General features: G+C 27.8%; 1 protein-coding gene across 23 annotated transcripts in view; it reads left to right on the plus strand.

The window, feature by feature from the left end:
• Window positions 1-22,245, plus strand: part of LOC123269560 (protein piccolo) — a 70,431-nt gene that overhangs the window by 43,878 nt on the left and 4,308 nt on the right. For 16 of the 23 annotated variants that reach the window (XM_044735362.1, XM_044735363.1, XM_044735368.1 and 13 more), the window contains 11 exons: window positions 2,547-2,683; window positions 5,933-6,215; window positions 8,557-8,674; window positions 8,972-9,119; window positions 10,500-10,597; window positions 11,823-11,955; window positions 12,190-12,265; window positions 13,377-13,603; window positions 13,709-13,781; window positions 15,704-15,919; window positions 17,325-17,717. In XM_044735362.1, the coding sequence (XP_044591297.1) occupies window positions 2,547-2,683; window positions 5,933-6,215; window positions 8,557-8,674; window positions 8,972-9,119; window positions 10,500-10,597; window positions 11,823-11,955; window positions 12,190-12,265; window positions 13,377-13,603; window positions 13,709-13,781; window positions 15,704-15,919; window positions 17,325-17,717 (1,902 nt within the window). The remainder of the gene's footprint in view (window positions 1-2,546; window positions 2,684-5,932; window positions 6,216-8,556; window positions 8,675-8,971; window positions 9,120-10,499; window positions 10,598-11,822; window positions 11,956-12,189; window positions 12,266-13,376; window positions 13,604-13,708; window positions 13,782-15,703; window positions 15,920-17,324; window positions 17,718-22,245) is intronic. The other 7 variants (XM_044735365.1, XM_044735366.1, XM_044735367.1 and 4 more) reach the window with 7 other exon arrangements.

Below are 22,245 nucleotides of genomic sequence, written 5' to 3' on the forward strand. Positions count from 1 at the left end.
ATACATATAACCCGGTCTAATAAAAATAACAAGAATAGTACATATTGCATATAGGAAGTTGGATGATGAACCTCCCACTACTACCCGCCAACCTTCACCCGCTACCCGTTCCCTAGAGCTTCTCTAAATTCAGAATAACCAAAAACAGGAACAATATAAAAATAAAAACAATGCACTAAAATATAAATAAAAGATTGGAAGAACTTTAATAAAAGATAGCAAGGAAAAAATTTTTCCACGCATCGAGACTTTTCTGAATAACTCGAGCTTTATTTTTTGTATAAATATTTTTTTTCAATCTTTTTTTTTTTTTTTTTTTTTTTTTTTTTCGAAAATAACTATTCGTGCACCTGCGACCCTAGGCGCAAGTTTTAAGGCTTGAGAGAGAGCTCGTGCATGCTGTTAATATATATATGCTAGATTATGTAGAGTAACATGCATAATAAAGTATTTTTTACTCATGGACTTATGACAAATTATGTTATGCTTCAATTTTGTAAGCTGCATTAGTCCAAACAAGTTTCGTGTTTTTAAATTGAGTATAAATAACTTTTATGCATTGCATTCTTGCATAGCGAATTAAAATTCATAATTAGGCTTCTGTTCGTATAGCATTGCTTCAGCTAAAAGGGTGTAGAATATTTATCGACCCTTTTGGGTTCTCAGGCAAAAAGGCGTATTAATACACTTTCCCAATCGATTGATAGGCTCGTTATCGAGCTAAAAATACAAAATTTGCTGAAAGGGTGAGGTTAATTATGTACTTTTTAGAATTGAAAGAGTTCGAAAGAAATATGACTGATTTCTATCTATATTCGCTAAAATAGATTAGGTTATTTTTAAAAAGTATATTTAGATCAATTTTTCATTTTTTAACTCAACTTTGAAATTCAAATTTATTTTTTGGGTAAAATTAAAAAAATACAGAAAGTCATTCTTTTGTACAAATTTATTGAAATGAATAATTTAATTTACTTTCATGATAAAAGAATGTCAAAATTTGCCTTAATTACAACAGAGAAATTTATACTTTAATTTTAGTTTTAGAGAGTAAAAATAAAGTTGTTTGAATTGAATAAAATTCAATTCAAATAATTCTTCAGATAAGAAAAGAATTATTATACTAAATTTAGCAAATATCTAATAATTTTTTAGATTTTTATAAAAATTAAATTATAATGAAAAAAATTAAGCGAAAAAATTCCACATGTATAAATTTTTGAAAATTATGTGCGAATTTTTAAAAATATTTTTTTTATAAGAATTATTAGAAGTCTGCTAATTTCCATAAATAATTATTTAGAACAATTTTTTTGTGTCTCAAGAAAATTTTCTTTATAAAAGTATTTTTTTTAACGTAAAAAAATTACATTGTTAGAAAAATAAACTTGATTGAAAAAAAGAAGTCTTTACTGTATTTAAAACTTTTTTCTTTGAATAAAGCTTTTATTTTCTAACAATGTACAAAAAAATCAATTGTCAACTTCATTGTATTTCTCTTATTTCATACAAAATTTTAATTTGGAGCAAAAATTACAAAAATTTACAAATGTGAAAAAACTTAAAATTAAAATATAATTTTCCAGCAAAAAATTTAACACCGTGGATCGTTTTAACTTAAGCACTATTTTCTCACAAAATTTATTTTACAACCTATTATGTAATTTTTCACCAACTTTTCACGCGCTTACAATTTCTACAAAGGTTTTAAAATAACAAAAAAATTTGGTATCCACCCTTTTGGCACTTTGCCTATCTCTTTGCTGTAATACGCCCTTTGGCTTTAAGAATCCAAAGTAATATTTTTTTTTTTTTTTTTTTAAATAGTAGAGGCAATCTATTATTTGAAATAGTAATTTACGAGTATATAGCCAAGTTCGAGGTCAAGTTGATGCTATCGATCGCTCATGTCTTGTGTTACAAACATCAAAATCGCAATATTAATAAAAACAATAACAACAATTTAACATGAAATTATAAGTTATAATTATTGTTATTGTTACCATTGTGATTCTATCGAACAATAAACTGGATCGCGTTGTGCAACGGTGGATAATTATTCAATAAATTAGTGTATTGTCTGTGAAATAATGAATTTTGAAGAGCTGGTAGCTTTTGAGCGAGAGTTAAATTAATTAATAAATATTGAACCATAATGTATCACAAAGGCTAGCTGGGTCTCGAATGTTTGCGTTCGCGTTCGCGTTAGTGAGACATGAGGGATCGAGCTGGTCGTGCACGAGACGAAAAGCGGTCGAGGGTCATCAGATCGAGTTAGGAGTAAATAATAATAACGGTGCAAGTTGAATCATTAAATAGCGAGCTTTTAAATCCGTTCCCTGTTCTAATCCCGTGTAAATTTTCCTTGCTGAATAGTAAGCATTTAATGTTCTCTCGAGCATTGACATTCATGATGAATACATATTGTGTCCAGAACGCTCTCAAAGTTACATGTGTATTGTATATACAAATATATACACCTAGCTGTGTTGAGTGCTTAGGGAGAAGCGGCTATACTATTTACGATGAATTGCTTGAATTTACAGGACCAACATTGGAACCTCCATTGCCGAGACGAAAGAAGTGCCCGGAGCTTGCTTACAGACATCATGAATTCATCACTGCCGCTGACGCTGGTGGAATTGATGCTGTGGACACCAATGTCGTTGCTGATAAAGTTCGGGTAACATTTTCATCATTTATTGAACGCCTTCGACCCATTTTCTGATCCAATGGTTGATTTTGTTTTTTATTTAGTTATTTTGTTACAGTAATGATTGAAATATATATGAATTTATAAAATTTTTAATGTTCTTAAATATTGATTGAAAAAATAAAAATTATCGAATCAATTTGGACGAAAAAATTTGAACCAAGATTATTTTTAAAAATTTGATCATCTTGTATTTTTGTTTATTTTATTTTACTTTTGGTATACATTATATAGAAGTGTATAACACCTGTACATATACATTAGAAAAATATAAAAATATTTAATAGGATATACATCAAGTTAAATAATAATTAGCTAATGCAATGGACAAAGTCTAACATTTTCCTAAGACTAATTATACGATCATTTGCAATATAGTACAATATCTTAATTTATCGTTCAATAGATCTAATCCACTTCCCAAAATTCTTGCTTAATAATCTCTTTTCACTATCAAGAGCTTTTAGATTATTGGGAAGTAGATTGAAATATTTTATGGCCACAAAAAACGCATTTTTGGTACTTGAAGTTTTCTTAATTTTTGGTAAAGTTATCTGCCTTTAATATTGAGTAATATTTATTCGTTTAAAAAGCTTTTTACTTGATTGAAGATAATAAATTTTTTTTAGATTATTTTCGTTATTAAAATTTTTTTAAAATCAAGTTTAATTTTGGTAATTTTAAAGTATCATGGTCTGAAATAATATTTCAGCTCATAGAAATCGTATTTAGATCTTTTTAACAATCATATATTTTTTTTTAAATAGTTAGTTTTTCGATTAAAAAAATTTTAAAAAATTGAGATTTTTGAGGATATTTTTTTTTTTTTTTTTTTTTTTTTTTTTGAAACGTAGGATACATAAAAAATACTAGAATTTGCTAAAATCATAAGGACATTATTTATTGACTATATTTTCGGTTCACATATAATATTTTTGACACTAAAAATATTGAAAACTACATGAAAAATTTATTTTCATGATTTTTATGGCAAATTTACCGTGTAATAGATTAAAATTAGGGAGACAATGAAATTAAACAAGCACAAAATATTTTAATCAGTGCAGTCAAATTATAGTTATTGATTTTGTGTATGACAAACATTATGCTGAATCATAACATTTCTATAATGCAATTGTATCGTTGTAAATTTACAAGATAAGCTTAAATAACTAACTGTTTGTGTTTGTAAAACATAGATTCAATTAACTTGTATAGTTATGCTAAATATTAGTAAATTGTTTGCATTAGTAAAACTAACTTCTTGTAAACCCGATTTCAGCACTTTACAATGAAACTTTGATACAATTAAAATTGCTCATATTTTATGAAAATTTGTCAATGTTATTGTTTGAAAATGATAGATTTTCCAATTTCATTATTTTAACAAACAATTTTAATATTAGTTATTGAATTTTTAGTAACAGATGCATTTAATAAATGCAGTAAATTTTTTTTTTGTAAAAATTAAAAAGAAATTTTAACAGTAAACGAAACAGATTTCCTTTCTGAATCGTGGTTATATCTATTCATTACGAGTTTAAAGTGACTCTACTAACCGGAATAAATTATTTAAGCTATATTATGGGAATTTCCTGAAGGCTCTGACCTGGTTAATCATATAAATGTCCAATTTAGAAGATTAAACGCTACCTTTTAGTAAGGACGATTCAAAGCTATACAATGTTTAACTTTTGTATCAAGTAACATTCAGGGAATTTATATTGGAATATTTAAAAGTATTTAAATTTTATCATTTTCTTTTAATGGTCTTATTTGAAAATTTTGACATGAACTTTAAAAATACAAGTGAATTGTAATTGTTAAAAATCGCTGTTTCTATCGTGAGAAACTTTTAAAAGTACACTAGGGTATTTTGATACTATTTTAAACAGTAATTTTCATTTTATATTTTTCTATAAATCGTTTTTGTAATTTTCAGTTTACTCCTCTAAAATAAAATAAAATTTTTTTATTTAATAATAATAATAACAATCAATATATAAAAAAAAAATTTTTAAATGGATAATTAAATCAAAACTAAAACTAACACAATGAAACCCAATATCAAAAGGTTAATTTGTTAATATTAAAAGCACTCGGCTGTATCAGATTAAATCCGCTTGCAGTTAGTTTTTGAATAGTTAAATACCGTACAACCTTTACTCCATTACAGTATTATTATCATAAGTTACTGTAAAACTGCAGTCGGAGTTAAAACCTCCCCTTTTCTAACTACCCTTTCGTGATTGGTAGGTTAGGTAGATGGCTCACATGATACTGAAATCGAATATAATTTAAATAATTTAAATTACAAACATCATTTATAGCTTAAACTCTGGTAAATTGTCGACTCGTGCAGTAAATATTGAAAATAACTTACGTCAATTCTGGATTTACATTTTTTCAATTTATCAAATGGATTTTTAAGTACTTAGTCGTTATCGGATAAATTATATCAAAGAAATGAATCTTGTAATTAAAAGTGCGTTTAATTACGTAAAAACCAACTGTGGATTTTTATTAATATTATTTGTAATTAAAACAACTCATTAACATGATTAATTAAATTTTTTTAATTATAATATTATATTAAAATAATTCTATCTTTTAAAAATGTAAGTAATTAAAAATTTTTAATCAATTAAGAAATTATTATATTATACTTTTAAATTATAGTTATCACTTGTTTGAATTTTCTTTACCGAAGAATAAAAAAAACTCAAGTACTCGCCGGTTCCTTATTGATATTATCACTCAATTATGCAAATATTGATCAATAGAATCTTAACTAGTTTATCGGATAGAAACTATAATCCCCTGGGCGGAAAGAACGACAATAAAAAATAGTCAAATATAAAATGTTTTATAAGTATTAAAAAATTTAATTGCAAAATAAAATAGAAATAAGGAAATAAAATAATTAACAAAAAAAAGAAAAAAAAACAGAAATTGTCCAATCAATTGAAAATGCCTGGAAGCAAACTCTTTTATCTCTCTTTGGTGAAATGTTTCTATCCAATATACACAATACAAGTCTGCTGAAGCGTCATTTTGACATAAAACTATCAGCAACTCCTCTGACCCTATCGACACATTTAAAAAGTGTCCTTTTGTTCTTTTTCTTTTCCAACTTCAGCGTTTTTTCTCAATCAATTTATCTATGTATATATCTATATCTTGATACTTATTCTTATAATATACTTTTATAAAAACCAGGAGGTGACAGGAAATACAGCGCTACCAGCGAGCCAGCTGAGCAAGGCGATTTCACGGATAAGTACAGAGTATCGATTGCAGTTCGCTTGGCCAAGGCGAGCCCAGCTCACAAATGGCGATGCCGTTTCCCAGCTACCAGCTGCTGGTGGTGCTGGTGGTAATGCCGGTGGACCACCAAGAAAATCACTGAGCATGGGTGCTTTGAAACAAGGAATTCCTTCCTCAGGACCTGCTCCGGTTCACATGAAAAAAAGACCCGGAGATTTTGATCACAAACGTGATGGTAATTTAAGTTACATTCTCCTCTTGAATTGGTGGAAATTTTTTTTTTTATCTGTTTTAAGGTAGTTCGGTCATAAATGCAAAATTTTAAGAAGTTTTCAAAATTTTAAATATGGGTAATAGAATACGCATTACATGTGATGCTGTTGAAATTTGAAATCAATTGACCATACCAGAAATGAGATGATTGTAATTAAAAATGACATTTTAGTACAGACAGTACTGGTGGAGAGAAAACTTATACCTGTTAGAATAACATACTTAAAATAATTCAAAGAAATTTTGAAAATTTTGACCATGTAGTTTTTTATAAATTGTTAATAAACTGGCTAGTTAAACAAAAATAACCATTAGTAAAAGCGAATAAGAGAGAACTCGTGAGAAAAGCAGTACTAGCGAGTGAAAAGGAAAGAAATAGCACAAACTATATGTCCCGAGTGAACTACCTTAAGTCGCATAAACTACTAATATAAGGTCATGAGCGACTACTGCAAGGAGTAAACTTTTTGTGGTTAGACTCGTTTTATTTCGGCTGAGCAGAATAATACACTTAAATATTGAAAAATATTCATTGATGTACGCCGAACTCGAACTCGGTCCAATGCTTTGGTAAACAAGAGCCGGATCCGATAGGCTACTGCCCGCTCTGATGGAAATTTTTTATTCTTGTTTTTCCGAGTGATTTTCTGAAAATTTTATTAGAGTGTAAATTTAGATAAAAATATAGCTTTGTGATAATTTTACAATATTTTAATAAAAAATACACTGAAAAAAAACTATTTGATTCAAGAAAAATACTTTCTTCAAAATTTAGTCTTGTTTTGAAATATTCAGTTTAAAATAATTTAAGAAATTCACGAATCAAAGCAATTAAACTTGATAATTGAGAGAAAAAGTTTTTCATTCAACAATTTTATGAATTCAATTAAACACTTTACTATGTTTTGGATTAAGAAAATTTAAAAGCTACAACTTTATTACGATTTTGTTTCGAAGTTAATAAAAAGATCACTAAAAAATATTTTTTGTTAAGAGAACATAAGACAAGTTGTATTAGCCAATTATTATGTTAGAGTAGAGATAATAAATCATATGTTATGATAACAACCACAGGTAATAATAAATAATTTACGTTTTATCAACAAAACAGTTTAGTTGACTGAACGAATTAGTTTGTTGAAGCAACAATTGTTTCGTCGAAATAACAAATATTTTTGTTGGCTTAACAACTTCTGATATTGAAATTTTGATATTGAAGTAGATAAATTATTTTGTTAAAATAATTCATAGTAACGGCAACAAATTAATTTTATTATTGCAATGAAATTGATTTTCTTCAGACAACAAATCAATTCTGTTATAGCGATAAAATCAGTAAAGTAATGATAACGAAATAAATTTTGTTGTGATTGATTTAGCAGTATTATAAACTAATTTGTTATTGCAAATCGGCTCACTTTTTTAACATAATTAATCAATTTATTGTCATGATGTCATGAACTTCTTTTTATGAGTGTAAAAAAAAATAAAACTAATTAACTTAAAAATTAATAATTAGGGAATTAAATATCCTATTTTTGAAAAATTATTTATTAGTCATTAGACAAAAATAGTAAAATTTTTTAAAAACGAGTAATTGATGGCAATATTAATAACAAGAATACTATTGCTGTCCAACATTACTTCAAAATAATTTTTATAGAATATTTTTCTTGAATCAAGTAGTTTTTTTGAGTATATTTATATGAAAGAAAATACAACATTCTCAAAACTTCTTAAAAAATTACTATTTGCCTTATTTCAGACAATTTATTCTGATAAATCAGTAGAAAGTTGAATAATTCTGGGCAAAAAAAAGCTCTACCTAAATTAATCTTAGTAACTTCCTTAGTAAAAAAAGCCTCCGACAAAGTTATAAATAAGATAATCCTAAAAAAAACCCCAACCATAAATATGCGTCTTTATTTATTCCGCAATAAATATAATAAATTCAAGTTTTTTTTGGCGAGAGATTTTTTTTCTAGGATTCTATTATCTGGAATTTTATTACTGGGGTTACAGCACCTAAACTCAAATAGAATTATTGGGAAAAAAAATCATTGACAAAACCAGGAGTCTTGCAATGAAGTCGTGATATTTATCACAAGTTTGCTGATGATCTGAGATTTTTTACGTTAGGGATGCACCTGCACTTATTTTATTTAGCTTAACGGTATAACTAATAAATAATGTATAAGGCTTCTCAATTTGTCAATGCTCGTCACTTACACGTGTCGAATCCCTACAATTGGATTAGTATTCATAGCCAGTAGATACTAATATCGATTTTTATTTTACTACAGGAGTACAACCATCTGAGCTGGAACCACTGGTGGGTAATAATACTGATAATATTGACGGAGTTGTTCTTGAAGCTGAAGAACGTGATGAGGATCTTGCTGACCTCAAAGTTGCCTTCAGGTCAGTGGCCCCATTTTTTTATTTACTATTTTATTCAATTTTTAAAGACTCAGACTACCAACTATTTTTAAATCATCCATCGTTCATCGATTTATCTTTTTTTATAAAAACCTTTCAGGAGTTACTCAGCGGTCACTAATCACAATAACCGTAATTTAATTATTAACTCTTTTTTTTTAGTAATAACATTAGCATTAGTATTAATTTTATATAAAAAATAAAGGCAACTACGACAGGGTGTGTTTAATTATCGTTATTTCAAAGTAGATTACTTTTTTATTGATTTGTCATTTACAGACCAAGAAAGTATGCTGGTAAAGGCGTGCGTATTATCGACGACAATATCGTTCAAGAAAATAAAATAACCCAGAGTAATAAACCGTATATGGATAATTACTTGATTAATGAAATAATTGAACTTAGACGGCTTGCCGATGAGTACAAGGTAATTTGTGCCGTGCTGTTTAGTTTTATTTTCAAATTTCGCGCCTCATAACTCGCCAGTGCCATTTTATTATTTCACAACATAAAATGCATTATACTCAAAATTAAATTTCAAATTTACATTATCAAGAATAAAAAACTTGTTTTAACAATTATAAATATGAAATTAAATAATTTGTTTTTTTTTTAATTAATTTTTATTTAGAGTCGGTTTTAACTGCTATGGTCATATATTCGACTTTAACTGTTGGGACTCTAACGTCACCCGTTTTAAATAATTTATTTAATAATTTACTTAATTAAGGGATCATTCTGGTTCCAGCGCTTAAAAAAAAAAAAAAAAAAAACCAATATTCATGATTTTACTACACAGAAACTATTATAGATATTAACGTAAAATTTATTCAGCTCAACAAATACACTCTTGAATAACACAAAAAATATCTAAATTTATTTTTTCTATGAATAAACAAGAGGTAAACGGAACTCCTCCAAAAGCTGGTATGTCGTTAACGTATATGATAACTTAAAAACAGCGAAAGTAAAAAAAAAAATCTAAAAACTAAGGCTTTTTCACAGTTTTTAGTCGTAAAAAAATAGTAAAAATCAAAATTTTAATTTAATTGTAAATGATTCAATAGCTACTACTATGCAGAGTCCCTTCAGCTTTTTCAAAAATTTGATTTTCTTCCATTTAAACATCTACATAAACTTCGCATGTACCTTCGAAAAACGTAAAAAAAAAATTTTTTTTGAAAGTTACAAACCAAAATGACCCCTTAAGTTATATTGTAAAAAGATTCTTTTTTAACTTTATATTCTCGTGTAAAAAAAATCGTCTCAAAGGAGTCTTAAAAAAGTAGTTTATTTAAGATCTTAAACGTGATACAAACCAAAACTATTTTAAGACTCTTTTAAGACGCCAAAATAAAATTCCGAGAGCAGATTTTTGAAATTTGTTATGAAAATTAATTTTTAGACGATTTTGCGAGTTTTTAACCGCAACATTTTTGAGTACGCTCTTTTTCAATTGAATTTTAAAATTGTTGAAAAATTATTATCCGACAATTTTAAGACTTATTCAAGACGCTTCGTTTTAATCCTTCGGGGCTCTGTCGCTGTGAGCTCATCTTAAAATAGTCTTTAAAATTTTTTTTAAGACTATTTTAAGATCATTTTAATACTATTCAAAGACGCTCTATAATAATTTTCCGAAGCTTTGCCGCTGTTCTTCTTTCTATTTTTTAATAAATGAGCGTATGAGGTGTGTACTTTTGAATTTTCTGAATTTTTTTTTAATATATACTTTTACCTTTTACGTTATTATCAAAATATTAATTATCTATTATTATTATTTTTTAACGCTTATTAATTATCTAAGCACCGTGATTGGGGCAGCGTTTTGGCATCCGAAGAGGAAGCATCATTATGGAAACGTGTGTCAAATAATCACTCTCTCAACGCACTGTCCCTCGCCAGGCCAGTACTAATAAATTCTCGATGTTTACATTTATAATTATTAGATTATTACTGTTATTATTATTTTAGTTTATTTACTTTTTTTATGACTATACAACTTGTTTGTTTAAAACCATTTATTATTCAAGTTACACATTGTTTAATCATGTTTGTTTACACATTTTTTAGCACTAGCTGTTAATCGAGTGATGCCATGATGATAAAGTTTTATAGTACCAACTTTTATTTGATGTCTATAAAAAAAAAAATTAGGAAAACGGTTGACCCTAAAGGCCATCCCTGCAACTTCCCGCTACCTCCATACCTAAGTGCTCAACAATTCACTTATTTTTTAAGCTCTTCGAGCTCAAAAATATAATTTTCGTATAAGTTTGAGCTCTCCGAGCTCAAATAAATCGCTGTTCTGTGCTTTTGAGCTCTTCGAGCTCAAAAGGCTAATGGAAGTTTTATAGAACACTATTTTTTGAATTTTCAAACCGCAATAACTTTTGAATGAATTAACCGATTTTCTCGCGGTTTACGGCATTCAACGCAGTTTTTTGAGTTCTTTAAAAAACATTTAAACGTAAACTGGTCAAACTGAAAATTTCATAGAAATTCTGAAAAAAATATTTTTTTCGACAACGATATCTCACGAACAAATCAACCGATTTTGACCGGGCTGGTGGCAATCGACGTGGTTTTTTGAGGTTAAGAGCTGATTAGTTTTTGGAATTTCAAAAAAACGAATTTTTGGAAATTTTATTTTTGAGATTTCTCAAAATCGATCGACTCAAATTCTAAAAATTAGTATCAGAATTCTAGGGGCAAAGGAACTCTTCAGAACGCCGCTTATTTCGATCGAATCGGATGATCCGTTCAAAAGTTATGCGAGATTTACACACACACACACACACACACACACACACACACAGAGGTACGGTGACGTCACCGCGGAAATAGTCAGGAAAGCTTCCTAGGACCTCAAAACGTCGAGATCTGATGAAAAATCGATTTTCGAAAAACGGGGTGAAAACAATAACTTCCCGATTTTTGAAAATTTACAATTTTCTTAGCGGGAAGTTAAAAAAAAATCGCACGAACACTCATGGAAACCTGTCGTAGTTGTTCTTTCATCGTTATTTCAATTTTTATCGTTCACTGTTTGTTAATTTATTATTCTCATTGTGATTTTTATTGTTATTATTTTTATTATTATTTTGTTAAACTTTATTTAATTTTATAGGTCGGTTACTAAAGAAGAAAAGGAGAAAGAAAATACGAGAAAGGTAGCACCTAATATGCCACCAGCTGGAAGACCATCATCTGTACAAGCCAGACCAATTTATGAGATTCTGCAAGATGATTTGAAAGCTGTTGTTAGTATTCAAACTTCATTTTACACAATAATATATAAAACCGAAAGTAAATTCTTCTCAATGAAGATATTTATAGATGAATGAGTTATTATTAAAAGCTTTTAAATTTTTAAATAAATAAATAGCCTCGGGTTAAGTAAATATTTAATACGCTCAGCATCACGAGAAATATCTCAAGAAAATGTGAGCCGTAAACTTTATTCAAGTGAATAAATAATATTTCAATTATTTTAGGATACTGAGAAAGCTATTGCACGTGCTAGAAAAGAATTTTTGATTCGCCATCATTTGGATCGCACCACAGGAATATGTAAGATTACTTTTTTTATTAAATTACTAGTTGCTAGTAGCCAATCTCGCTGGCTGGTGCTTCTCTTCTTTTTATTGGAAATTTCTAATAATTGTTAATGGTCATTGCAAAAAATCCATACAAGTTTTTATTTTTTTATCTGTACCAGTTTTTATAATTTTTTTCTAACAAAGCAGTTTTACTAAAAGTTTATTTAAAACTAAAGTTATCTTTTTTTGGGTTAATTAAATATTTTAATAAAGTTATAGAAAAAATAGTTAATTTAATTGTATAAAATACTATAAGTAACTTAAAATCTTCTCTAAGTGGTGCTTTCTTGAATATTTAAGGGATATTAAAAGGTAGATGTAACGTTTTTATCATCCTCACGTTTGCTTCTAATTGACTTGTTTAAAATTTAACTAATTAGTTGGTAGTATAGAATTTCGGATATAAAATTATCTAACCATAAATTTCCAATAAAAAAATGAAATTTCTTCAATTAATTTCACAGTTTTTATAATGGAATAATTTTTATTTATTTTTAGAATTTATTGTCGAAATAAAATTAATGAATTGTCGAAATAAATTAGTGAAAATTAATTTCAGCGATAATTTATCTTTTTAAAAATAAATTTATCTACACTGAGGGAAAAAATTTCTTTTGAAAAAAATTAGCAATGTTGTAATAAGAAATAAATTTTTTGAAAATTTTCAACAATTTTATTTTTTAGCTAATTTAATAAAAATTTTTTTCACAGTAATTTTCTTGTTAAAAAAAGTTTTATAGATTTGGAAAAGAACAATTTTTTTTTCCAATTCAAAAAAACTTTTTTTCTACAAGAAAGTTACTGTGAAACAAATTTTGGTTTTTTCAGCTAAGAAATAAAATAATTAAAAATTTTCAACAAATTAATTTCTTATTATAAAAGTGGATATTTTTTTTTTAAATAAATTTTTTCTCTCAGTTCAAAGAAGAAAAAATGAAACTAAAGATCTTGAATGATACAAAATGTAATTAGTAACTTTAATCTCTCATAAAGATACTCAACTGTCTGAAATGTTCGTTAATGTTAATAATAAAGATAATTTGATAACTATCTCCATCTCTAAATATTTAAAATATAATTAGGTGATGGTGCATTACTGCCTTCTCCAACGCGAGAGAAGCTGGAGCCAGTAGTGCCACGACGTCGTGACGACTCTAAGGAATCTACTCATCGGGAAGAAATTCAACCACGAACCAAATCAAGTCCGAAGAACAGTCCTCGAACAGGACGTTCCCAGAGCATGGGTCCATTAAGCAGATCTCCAAAGCGACAGACACCTAGAACACCATCAGTTAGCAAAGACATAAAGGTAATCTTAATCTCATTAACCGAACAATGAATTTTGCAAACTTTTATCGTTAATACAAGTACAAATTGAGAGTGGCTTTAATGCTTACGTATTTTTTTTTACCAGGAAAAAGAAAAGGAGCATAAAGATAAAGAAGCGAGAGACAGAAGTGGCGAGCCAGAAAGGCATCCACGTCCGAGTAAGTAGTCCCTGACGTTTTAAGCTCTCCCAGGTGATTGGCTCACGTCAGTCTGCCTAATATATATAAAAAATAAATATATACATAGAATAGTACATATACGAGAACTTTTTGGTTCGTGTCTCGATCGATCGTCGCAAAGTCTCTCTACTCTCAATAAACTACCACCTCCACTCTTTATCAACTATATAAAATTCACCTTGGCTCCTTATATCAACCTATCACTTTATCCACCAACACCGACCACTAACACCACTCCACTAGCCACCATCCTCTTTAAATTATTACCAATTATTACAAACCACTATTTATGATCGTTAATATTCTTATTGCATTTTCGTGCACAGTTATAATTATCTCATCAGGTAGTTTATTACTATTATTATTATTATTATCGTATATAGAAGATTTAATTATATGATTGTAAATTGATTGATCGACTGCTCGTTTGCTCGTCCGAGTATGTCTTATTGTCGTTAGTTTATTAATTTATAAATCGGAAGTTTTATCAGTTGTTTAAATAATATTTGTCGCTCAACCCTCGTGGCTTCTTCAAATTTTAAAATGTAAAAAAAATTAATTTTTTATTCTTTTTTAACCCGTTCCTGCTTTTACGGTCATTTTTTTCTGCTAGTATAAATCTAATTCAAGTGGATGGTAATATTCCATCTTCACTAACAATTTGGGACAGATCGTCCCTGGAGAGTTAGGTCGATGGGTAACCATCGAACTTGAACACTAGTTAGCTGGTGAATGCTAGTATCTGTTCAACTTAATTTTTAAGTATTAACGATAGAAAGCCACTGAGAATGAAAAGCAACTTTTGAAAAAGTCCATGAAAAATTAACCAAGCCAGGAATCGAACCTGGATCTCCCCGATTACATGTCAGGATGCTTTTACCATTAAGTTACCGGGTCATTCTCCACTTACTTCTTCTCAGTATACTCTTAACTCTCAGTAGCTGTTAATACTTGACCGTAAAGGCAGGAACGGGTTAAAAAAGAATTATATTATCACGGTCGGAAAAATTAGTAGAAGTTAAAATTAATTTTTTATGTTTTATAATATCGATATTGCTTCTGTAATATCGCAGTAGTTTTACAATTATAAAATTTATTAAAAGCGACTTGATTAATTTTACAGTTATTAGATTTTTGTCACTTTTTAATAACTAAATAATTTAAATAAAAATATTTACATACATAATTTTAACTAATTATGTTTTAACTACTTACTATGGGAGGTTAATGTTTTTTTTTGGCATATTTATTACATTCCGCCCTTTTTATGATAACAATAAACCAATTTTAAATTACTGCGACATTACTTCATAATTTTGTAAAATTGTAATTTTATGAGTGTAAACTTAGTAATATATCAATTCGACTATAATAAATATACAAAATTAGTTTGATTAAACGATAAATCAAGCATGAAAACTGTTTGCCGACTAATTATTAAAATTTAATAGGCAGTACAATAATTACTGTACTGTTAAAAAATTAACTTGATTTAAAAAGATAAAATTCTTCAAACTAATATTTTTAGTTAAAAATTTTTTTTCTTAAATCAATTTAATTTTTTTAATCAATTTTCATAATTATTTTAAGAGCCACGAGGTGCCGTAAAATCTGCATGTCTGAAAATGTTAATTAAAAGTTTGATAAATAACTTTATGAAAAATAAAATTTAGCCGAGCGATAAATATTTTTATATTATAAAATGCATGGCCCTTGTTCAATCCACCCTCTACTCTAATTAAAATAAATAATTATTACCTAGACAGTACAATTTATCTAAAAAACTAAAACAAGACAGAATAAGTTTGAGGATAAAAAATAAACACGTAAGTCCAAACAATCGCACAGACTTTGATCGAGCGTGACACGTGATAAAAAATAGTGATTAAAAAAACGATTAGGCAACGCAGTAGCGGGTGTTTCAGCGGTCGGACGTGTCCGTTGGAGCATAAGAGAGTCGCCTAAGTCGTCCTCCTCTTCCTCAAAACCCCCTGTTGTTGTGTCGTCGGTGAAATCGTCTACTTTGAATGAGCAACCCATACCACCGTTACCACCGCCACCTGGCCCTGGGCCCACGCCGCTCCAAAGAAGACCCTCACCGAGGGTACAGCGCAAACGTACGTCTTATATTGTCCTCTCATGCATTACAACGTCTTTACTGCATTGACAATCAACTTACCTGATTGACATTATAATTGCTCAAATAGTTTATTATCATTCCCTTTTTATTATTATTCAATAAGTCTTACTCTTCTTACCCCCATTCGTCATTGAATGACTTCATCTCGTTGTCATGTAGTTTTTGAAACTTCTCTATCTCAGGTTCAATTTTATGTACACAAAAAAATATTTCTTTATCAAGATTAAATTTAACAATATTATTTTTTTCTTTTAATAATACACGTCATTTATTTGTTATAATGTTATAAATTAATTATATATTTGTGGTAATTAAAAATTTTATATTACTTGTCATATTTTTAATTAAATTATTAATTAAATATTTTTAAATATAATTTTTCTAATTTAAAAGTACCTGATGTATGTAAAATTTATTTTAGTTAGTTTTATTTAAAATTATATTGAAATTGACGGACATGAGATCATTTTTTCAGTTAGCTTATTTTAAAACAAGGTTCGAAAATTTCTTAAATTTTTTTAACTATAATTTAATATTTAAAAAAACGTATACTTTAAATTAATAAAAAATTCAATTTATACGTAGAAAATTTGTTTATGAAAAAAATTTTTATTTTTTAGTAAAAAATTGAAAAGTAAAAAATATCTAAGTGTATTAATTAATTGGTAAATATTAAAAATTTAATTAAAGAATAAAAATTTTAATTTATTGCTTATTTGAAGTATTAAGAAATACAAAATAATCAATATTCTTACCACAAGTAAATTATTTTTTTAACCCAACTTAATAGCTCAAATATTCAAAATTTTATTAAAAATAAATATTTAACTATGACAGCTTTGACTGAAACATTTTTTTTTTAATTGCAGAAATAAAAGTTTAAAGTTAATAATTATAAAACTACCCACAGTTCATTAGAACAAATAAATTTAATTGAATAGAGACACCGAGAAGTTTCAAATAGTTACTGTAGTAATTTTCATATGTCAAATTAGCACCGTATAAATATCAACAGCTCACTGTTTTTAAAAGCTCACATTTGTCCTTCATTTGAATAAACAAAATTAGTTGTTGTTATTATTATTATTATCGCGGCATTAATCACCTCATTTGCATTCCACGTCCCTCGCGTTCCGGCAAAGCACGGTTGGTTCGATGTTTAATTTAATTTACAATTCACTAATCACTTTTACCTGAAAAAAAATAATTAAGATTAATTGATTAATCTATCGTGATAAAATAAAAGGAAAATTTTATTTATACTAATGAAAACAATTATACTTAGACTAATATAATATAAATACTTAGATAAGTGCGTCAAGACCGGAACGAGAACGGATTACAACCATAATCATAATCATCTTAAATAATATGTGTTTTAGCCTTCCTCGCGACAACCGCTTCCCCTCGTCCTCTTCATCTAGCCGCGAAAACAAATTTACCACCAACAACAACAACTACAACTACCACAACAACAAATACAAAAGTAACCCTAAATAAGCTTCATCAAAGCGCGTACGAGCGCTCCGATGGCCGGTCAGGCATCAGATCAGCCTCAGCAGCAGCAACTTCCTCGGGCTCGAGGTCACTGGACCGGGTCACCAGTAATAACCGAAAAAATTTGAGCTTAAGCCATAGTCCAGCCTCAAGAGCCCGAGGATCCGCCAAAGCCAAGGCGACATCCGCGCCTACTGCTGATCACCCATCCAAATCATCCTCCACCACCACCGACAATCGAATTCAATCGTATCGAGCTAATGCAGCCCTGCAAGCTAGTAAGTAGCATGCCTGTGACTCCACCGTGTGTTTTACGTTACCTTCTCTTCCTTTTTCTTCATCCCGATAATTATCTATTGATTTTAAATTATTGTAGAATTTACATTTTTTTATTATTATTATTTCTTCTTATGATTTTATGTCTACGATTATCGAAAAATTTTACCCTCAATTATTATTATAATTTGATTTTCTTATGATTATCCCTTTTATTTGAGTTTAAATTGTATGAAAAAATCTTTAACTAAAGAAACTTTTAATGAGAAAAATAAATTGGTAAAGTTTTATTATTTCAAATTTACCGAATCAAAAATTAAATATTTCATATAGTTGATTTATAATGAACTTTATTTCTTACTCTATAAAATCTACAATAATTTAAAATCAAAGTGTGCTTTTAACTTGTCATTATTTATTTATAACAGAGATAAAAAAGCTTTCAATGTCTTTTTATGTTTTATTTTCATTTATTTTATTTTATTTTTCACACATAAAACTCCGCATAGGGAATATATATACCTAAAATTAATACCCCGGGCGAAAATAACTTACTCGATAACGATTATTTATTAAAAGTATCTTCATCATTCACTTTCGTAACAATTAATGAAATCTAAAAGGAAATTTTTTATTTTATGATTGGAAATTCATTTAGTTTAATTAAGCTTTCTTCGACTAAAATTTTATTATTATTTCTTCTTATCAAAGAAGTTATTAATGGATCTTTGAACAGAGCAATTACGTTGTATATTTTTTAATTAAAAGTTATTGACAGAAAAATTATAATAATTTCTATTTATAAATAATTAATAATAAATAAAACTTTTATTCTAATCAAAAAAAATTAATATTATATTTTGCGTCAAAAAATTTTGTGTTAAAAATTTTTGTGCTGAATATTTAACTCTTTTTCGTGTTACTTCTCTTTAATAAACACAAAAAAGTGTTAAATATTTAGCACAAACTTTTTTTATGCAACGCAAAATTTCTTCCGGGTAATTTTTCTAAACCTTTTTTCCTATATACATAATATATTCTTCACCACTATCATTATTAACCTTTTTACGCAAATTCATTTTTTCGTGTCAGTGTCACAAATTTATTTACTCGCACACGTGAAACCCATCACATCTAATCAGAATTCTATTTTTTCAAAACCCAGGATCATTAATCTCACCACCGCAGCTTCTTGACCTCTTTCTCCTGATCCCTTTCTTCTTCTCTATATCTCGGTCATATATGACTCCTTTGCTAATACTTTTTCTTCCTTTGTACTTTATAATCCAATAGAGTAGAATCCAATCCAATCCATTCGATTTGATTCTTTTTTTTTATCTCCTCTCTCTATCAATCTATTTGCTCGGTTAAGTTATCCAATCGATTAACAATATGCTCTCTCTTACTCTTACTCTGCGTCATTATTTTTTAAGTCCGTCTTCACTGTTATACATATATTTATATATATTGTTGTATACTATTAATACATCCTTGACTGTTATATTATATATGTTGTATTGTTGTACTGTTGTGTGTGGATTTAATATAACTTGATGTTGATATGTTATGCAATGTGTTACGTAAATGTGCTACACTTGTTTACCCTAAAATAATTGTTTAATCGCACGATATATGATCCACTGAAAACAATTTTAATGAACAATCTGATATTGTCTGATTTTGTTTCAATAATAATTATTGTTATAATTGTTACTATTAAAATAAATAGTAATACATAATTGTTTATTTATGTGCTAATGAATGTTTACTTTAACAGTAGATAAGCTCAATATTTGTGAGGAAATCTGCAAATCCTTGAATCCTTGATATTAAAAGCTTATTACATCCATGCTACCGTCCTCGACGTTGACTTAATTTATATTTATTTTTTTTATTTATCGTCTTGGATTATTTTATGCTGTAAATTTAAATTATAAACCGTATAAATTTTTTAAATCCGCTGCACGGCTTTTTGGCTCGTTGTGTAATTATCATCTTTAGTTTTATTTTACCAGTAATTTTTTTTAAATTGTGAAAATTACAGAAATTAATTATACCAGAATTTTTATTCATTGTCAACAGCAGAAACGTTTTACTATTTTTTGCATGAATAGTAAGGAACGTGTTTTAATTATTAAATAATTTTATGAAATTTAAAATTTATATAGTAATTTCAGATTAAATACAGTAGATACATAAATTTATAGCGATTTTAGTTGGATGTAAAGATTTAGGTATCCAAAGGACCAGAGTTCGATTCCCAATAGTAGTAAAAATGAACTGAAAGAAAAAAATTTACATAAGTGTCTTGTTATCGTGATTTTATTTTGCTTATTTATTCAAATTTCAAGGGGAACTTTTTAGTTTATTTTGGATACAAAAATTTTTTATTTCGAATTAAATTTTAGTGTAGGTTAATTTATAGATATTGACGTTAAAAAGTAAGTTTAAATTAAATAATAGTATAAATTGTTAGTGAAATATTTGAAAAATTTTTATTTATTTTATTTCGTGTATGAAACAAAATTTTAAAATTTTAATTCTTTTTAAATTAATAGAATAATTTATCAACTATTAATTTATTTATTAAATACAAAAAATTATTTTTTAATTTTTATCAAATGCAATTCTTTAAGAATAAAATTACATTTATTAATAGTTATAAAATATTTATTTGCAGATCACAAATTATTTTAAAAAATTGATTTATTAACTATAGGGGTGTGCGAATAGTGTTCGAATCGAATCGAATCGAATAGTTCGAATTGTTCGAATAATTCAAACATTCGTTTTCTGTTGATAAATCAATTAATTTTCGTATAGAAATTACTTCATTTTATTTTATTTAACCAAATGAAGTCTTGATAATTATTTGATAGTAAAGTCTGCTTATTATTCGTGATAAATATTTCTTGGTGTACTCGGACCCCCCACCTTGGAGCACCTCGCCATTTTGACATTTCTCCGGGAAAATTCGTTTTTTTTTTTAAATGAGATCTACGACACGATCGATCAGACATTGAAGGAGTGTCAATATAGATTACATTTGGAAATTCTATAGCTTTATCTCTAGCTAGTATTATTTAAATTAATTGATTTTTCTCTTCACTGAATTAATTATTCTATAATTGCGTGTTGATTTTATATTGTACTAAAAATTAGTATTATAAAACTGCTGTATAAAATCCTTTATTAAAAAGTTGATGTGACGATTTCATTGTTGTCGCTTTTCGCTGCTATGGTAAACATTTTGGTTATCATGGCAACTAGGGTGAGACCTTTTATATGAGTACCCACATAAAATTTTTATATATTAGAAAATCGAGCGTGCTTCTGCCAACATGTTTATTTTCGACAATTTAATTTATTAATATTTTTACAAATTTTATTCATTAATATTTAACGGTTGCCAAAGTTGTTACCGTAGCAATGATAAGCGACAACAATGAAAACGTCGCATAAGCTTTTAAATGAAAGATTTTATGTATATGATATTTCTCATATTTGTGAAACATACATAATAAATAAAATATTCGTGTAAATTCGAATCTTTCATTCGAAAGATCATTCGACAATTCATCGTGTAAACTCAATAAGTGTAAAATCAAAATGAGCTTATATAGTTGAAAATATCAACAGTGGACAAAATACAACGTCATATCTTAGTTATTGTCATTTTTTAAGATATAAGCTCATCCTCATGTTACGATCATTGAGACCTTCCATTTGAGTACGCACTCAATTTTTTTTTTATATTTTGTTCATGAGATATTTCTCATATTTGTGAAATATGTAAAATATGTAAAATATGTAAAAAATTCGTGTTGGTATTCAAATGAAAGGTCTCGATAAGTGTAACTCTTGGATGAGCTTATATCGTTAAAAATATCATCAGTAGACAAAATACAACGTCATATCGTAATTAATGACATTTTTTCGGAAATAAGCTCATCCTGATGCTACGCTCATCGCAAACCTTATTTAAGTACGCTTCTGTCAAAATTTTTACCATTAACAATTCAATTTATCAATATTTTTACAAATTTTATTCATTAATATTCAACCGTTGCCATGATAATCGTTGCCATAGTGGTTGCCATAGCAGCGAAAAGCGACAACAACGAAATCGTCTTTAATGTCTGATCGTTTGTGTCGTAGATCTCATTTAAAAAAAAACGAATTTTCCCGGAGAAATGTCAAAATGGCGGAGTGCCCCGGGGTAGGGGGTTTAAGTACACCACGAAATATTTATTACAAATAATAAGCAGACTTTACTATCGAATAATTATGAAGACTTCATTTAGTTAAATAAAATAAAACAAAGTAATTTCTACACGAAAATTAGTTAATTTATCAATAGAAAATGTCTGTTTGAATTATTCGGATTATTCGAACTATTCGAATATTCGATTCGAAATTCGAATCGAATAATTCGATTCGAATTCGAGGCGAATAATTCGTAAGTTCGAATATTCGCACACGCCTAATTAACTATTAACCCTTCGTCACTCGCGTCATGAGCAGATCGCC

Source organism: Cotesia glomerata, linkage group LG7, assembly GCF_020080835.1.
Source record: "Cotesia glomerata isolate CgM1 linkage group LG7, MPM_Cglom_v2.3, whole genome shotgun sequence".
In the NCBI taxonomy this organism is placed as follows: Eukaryota; Metazoa; Arthropoda; class Insecta; order Hymenoptera; family Braconidae; genus Cotesia; species Cotesia glomerata.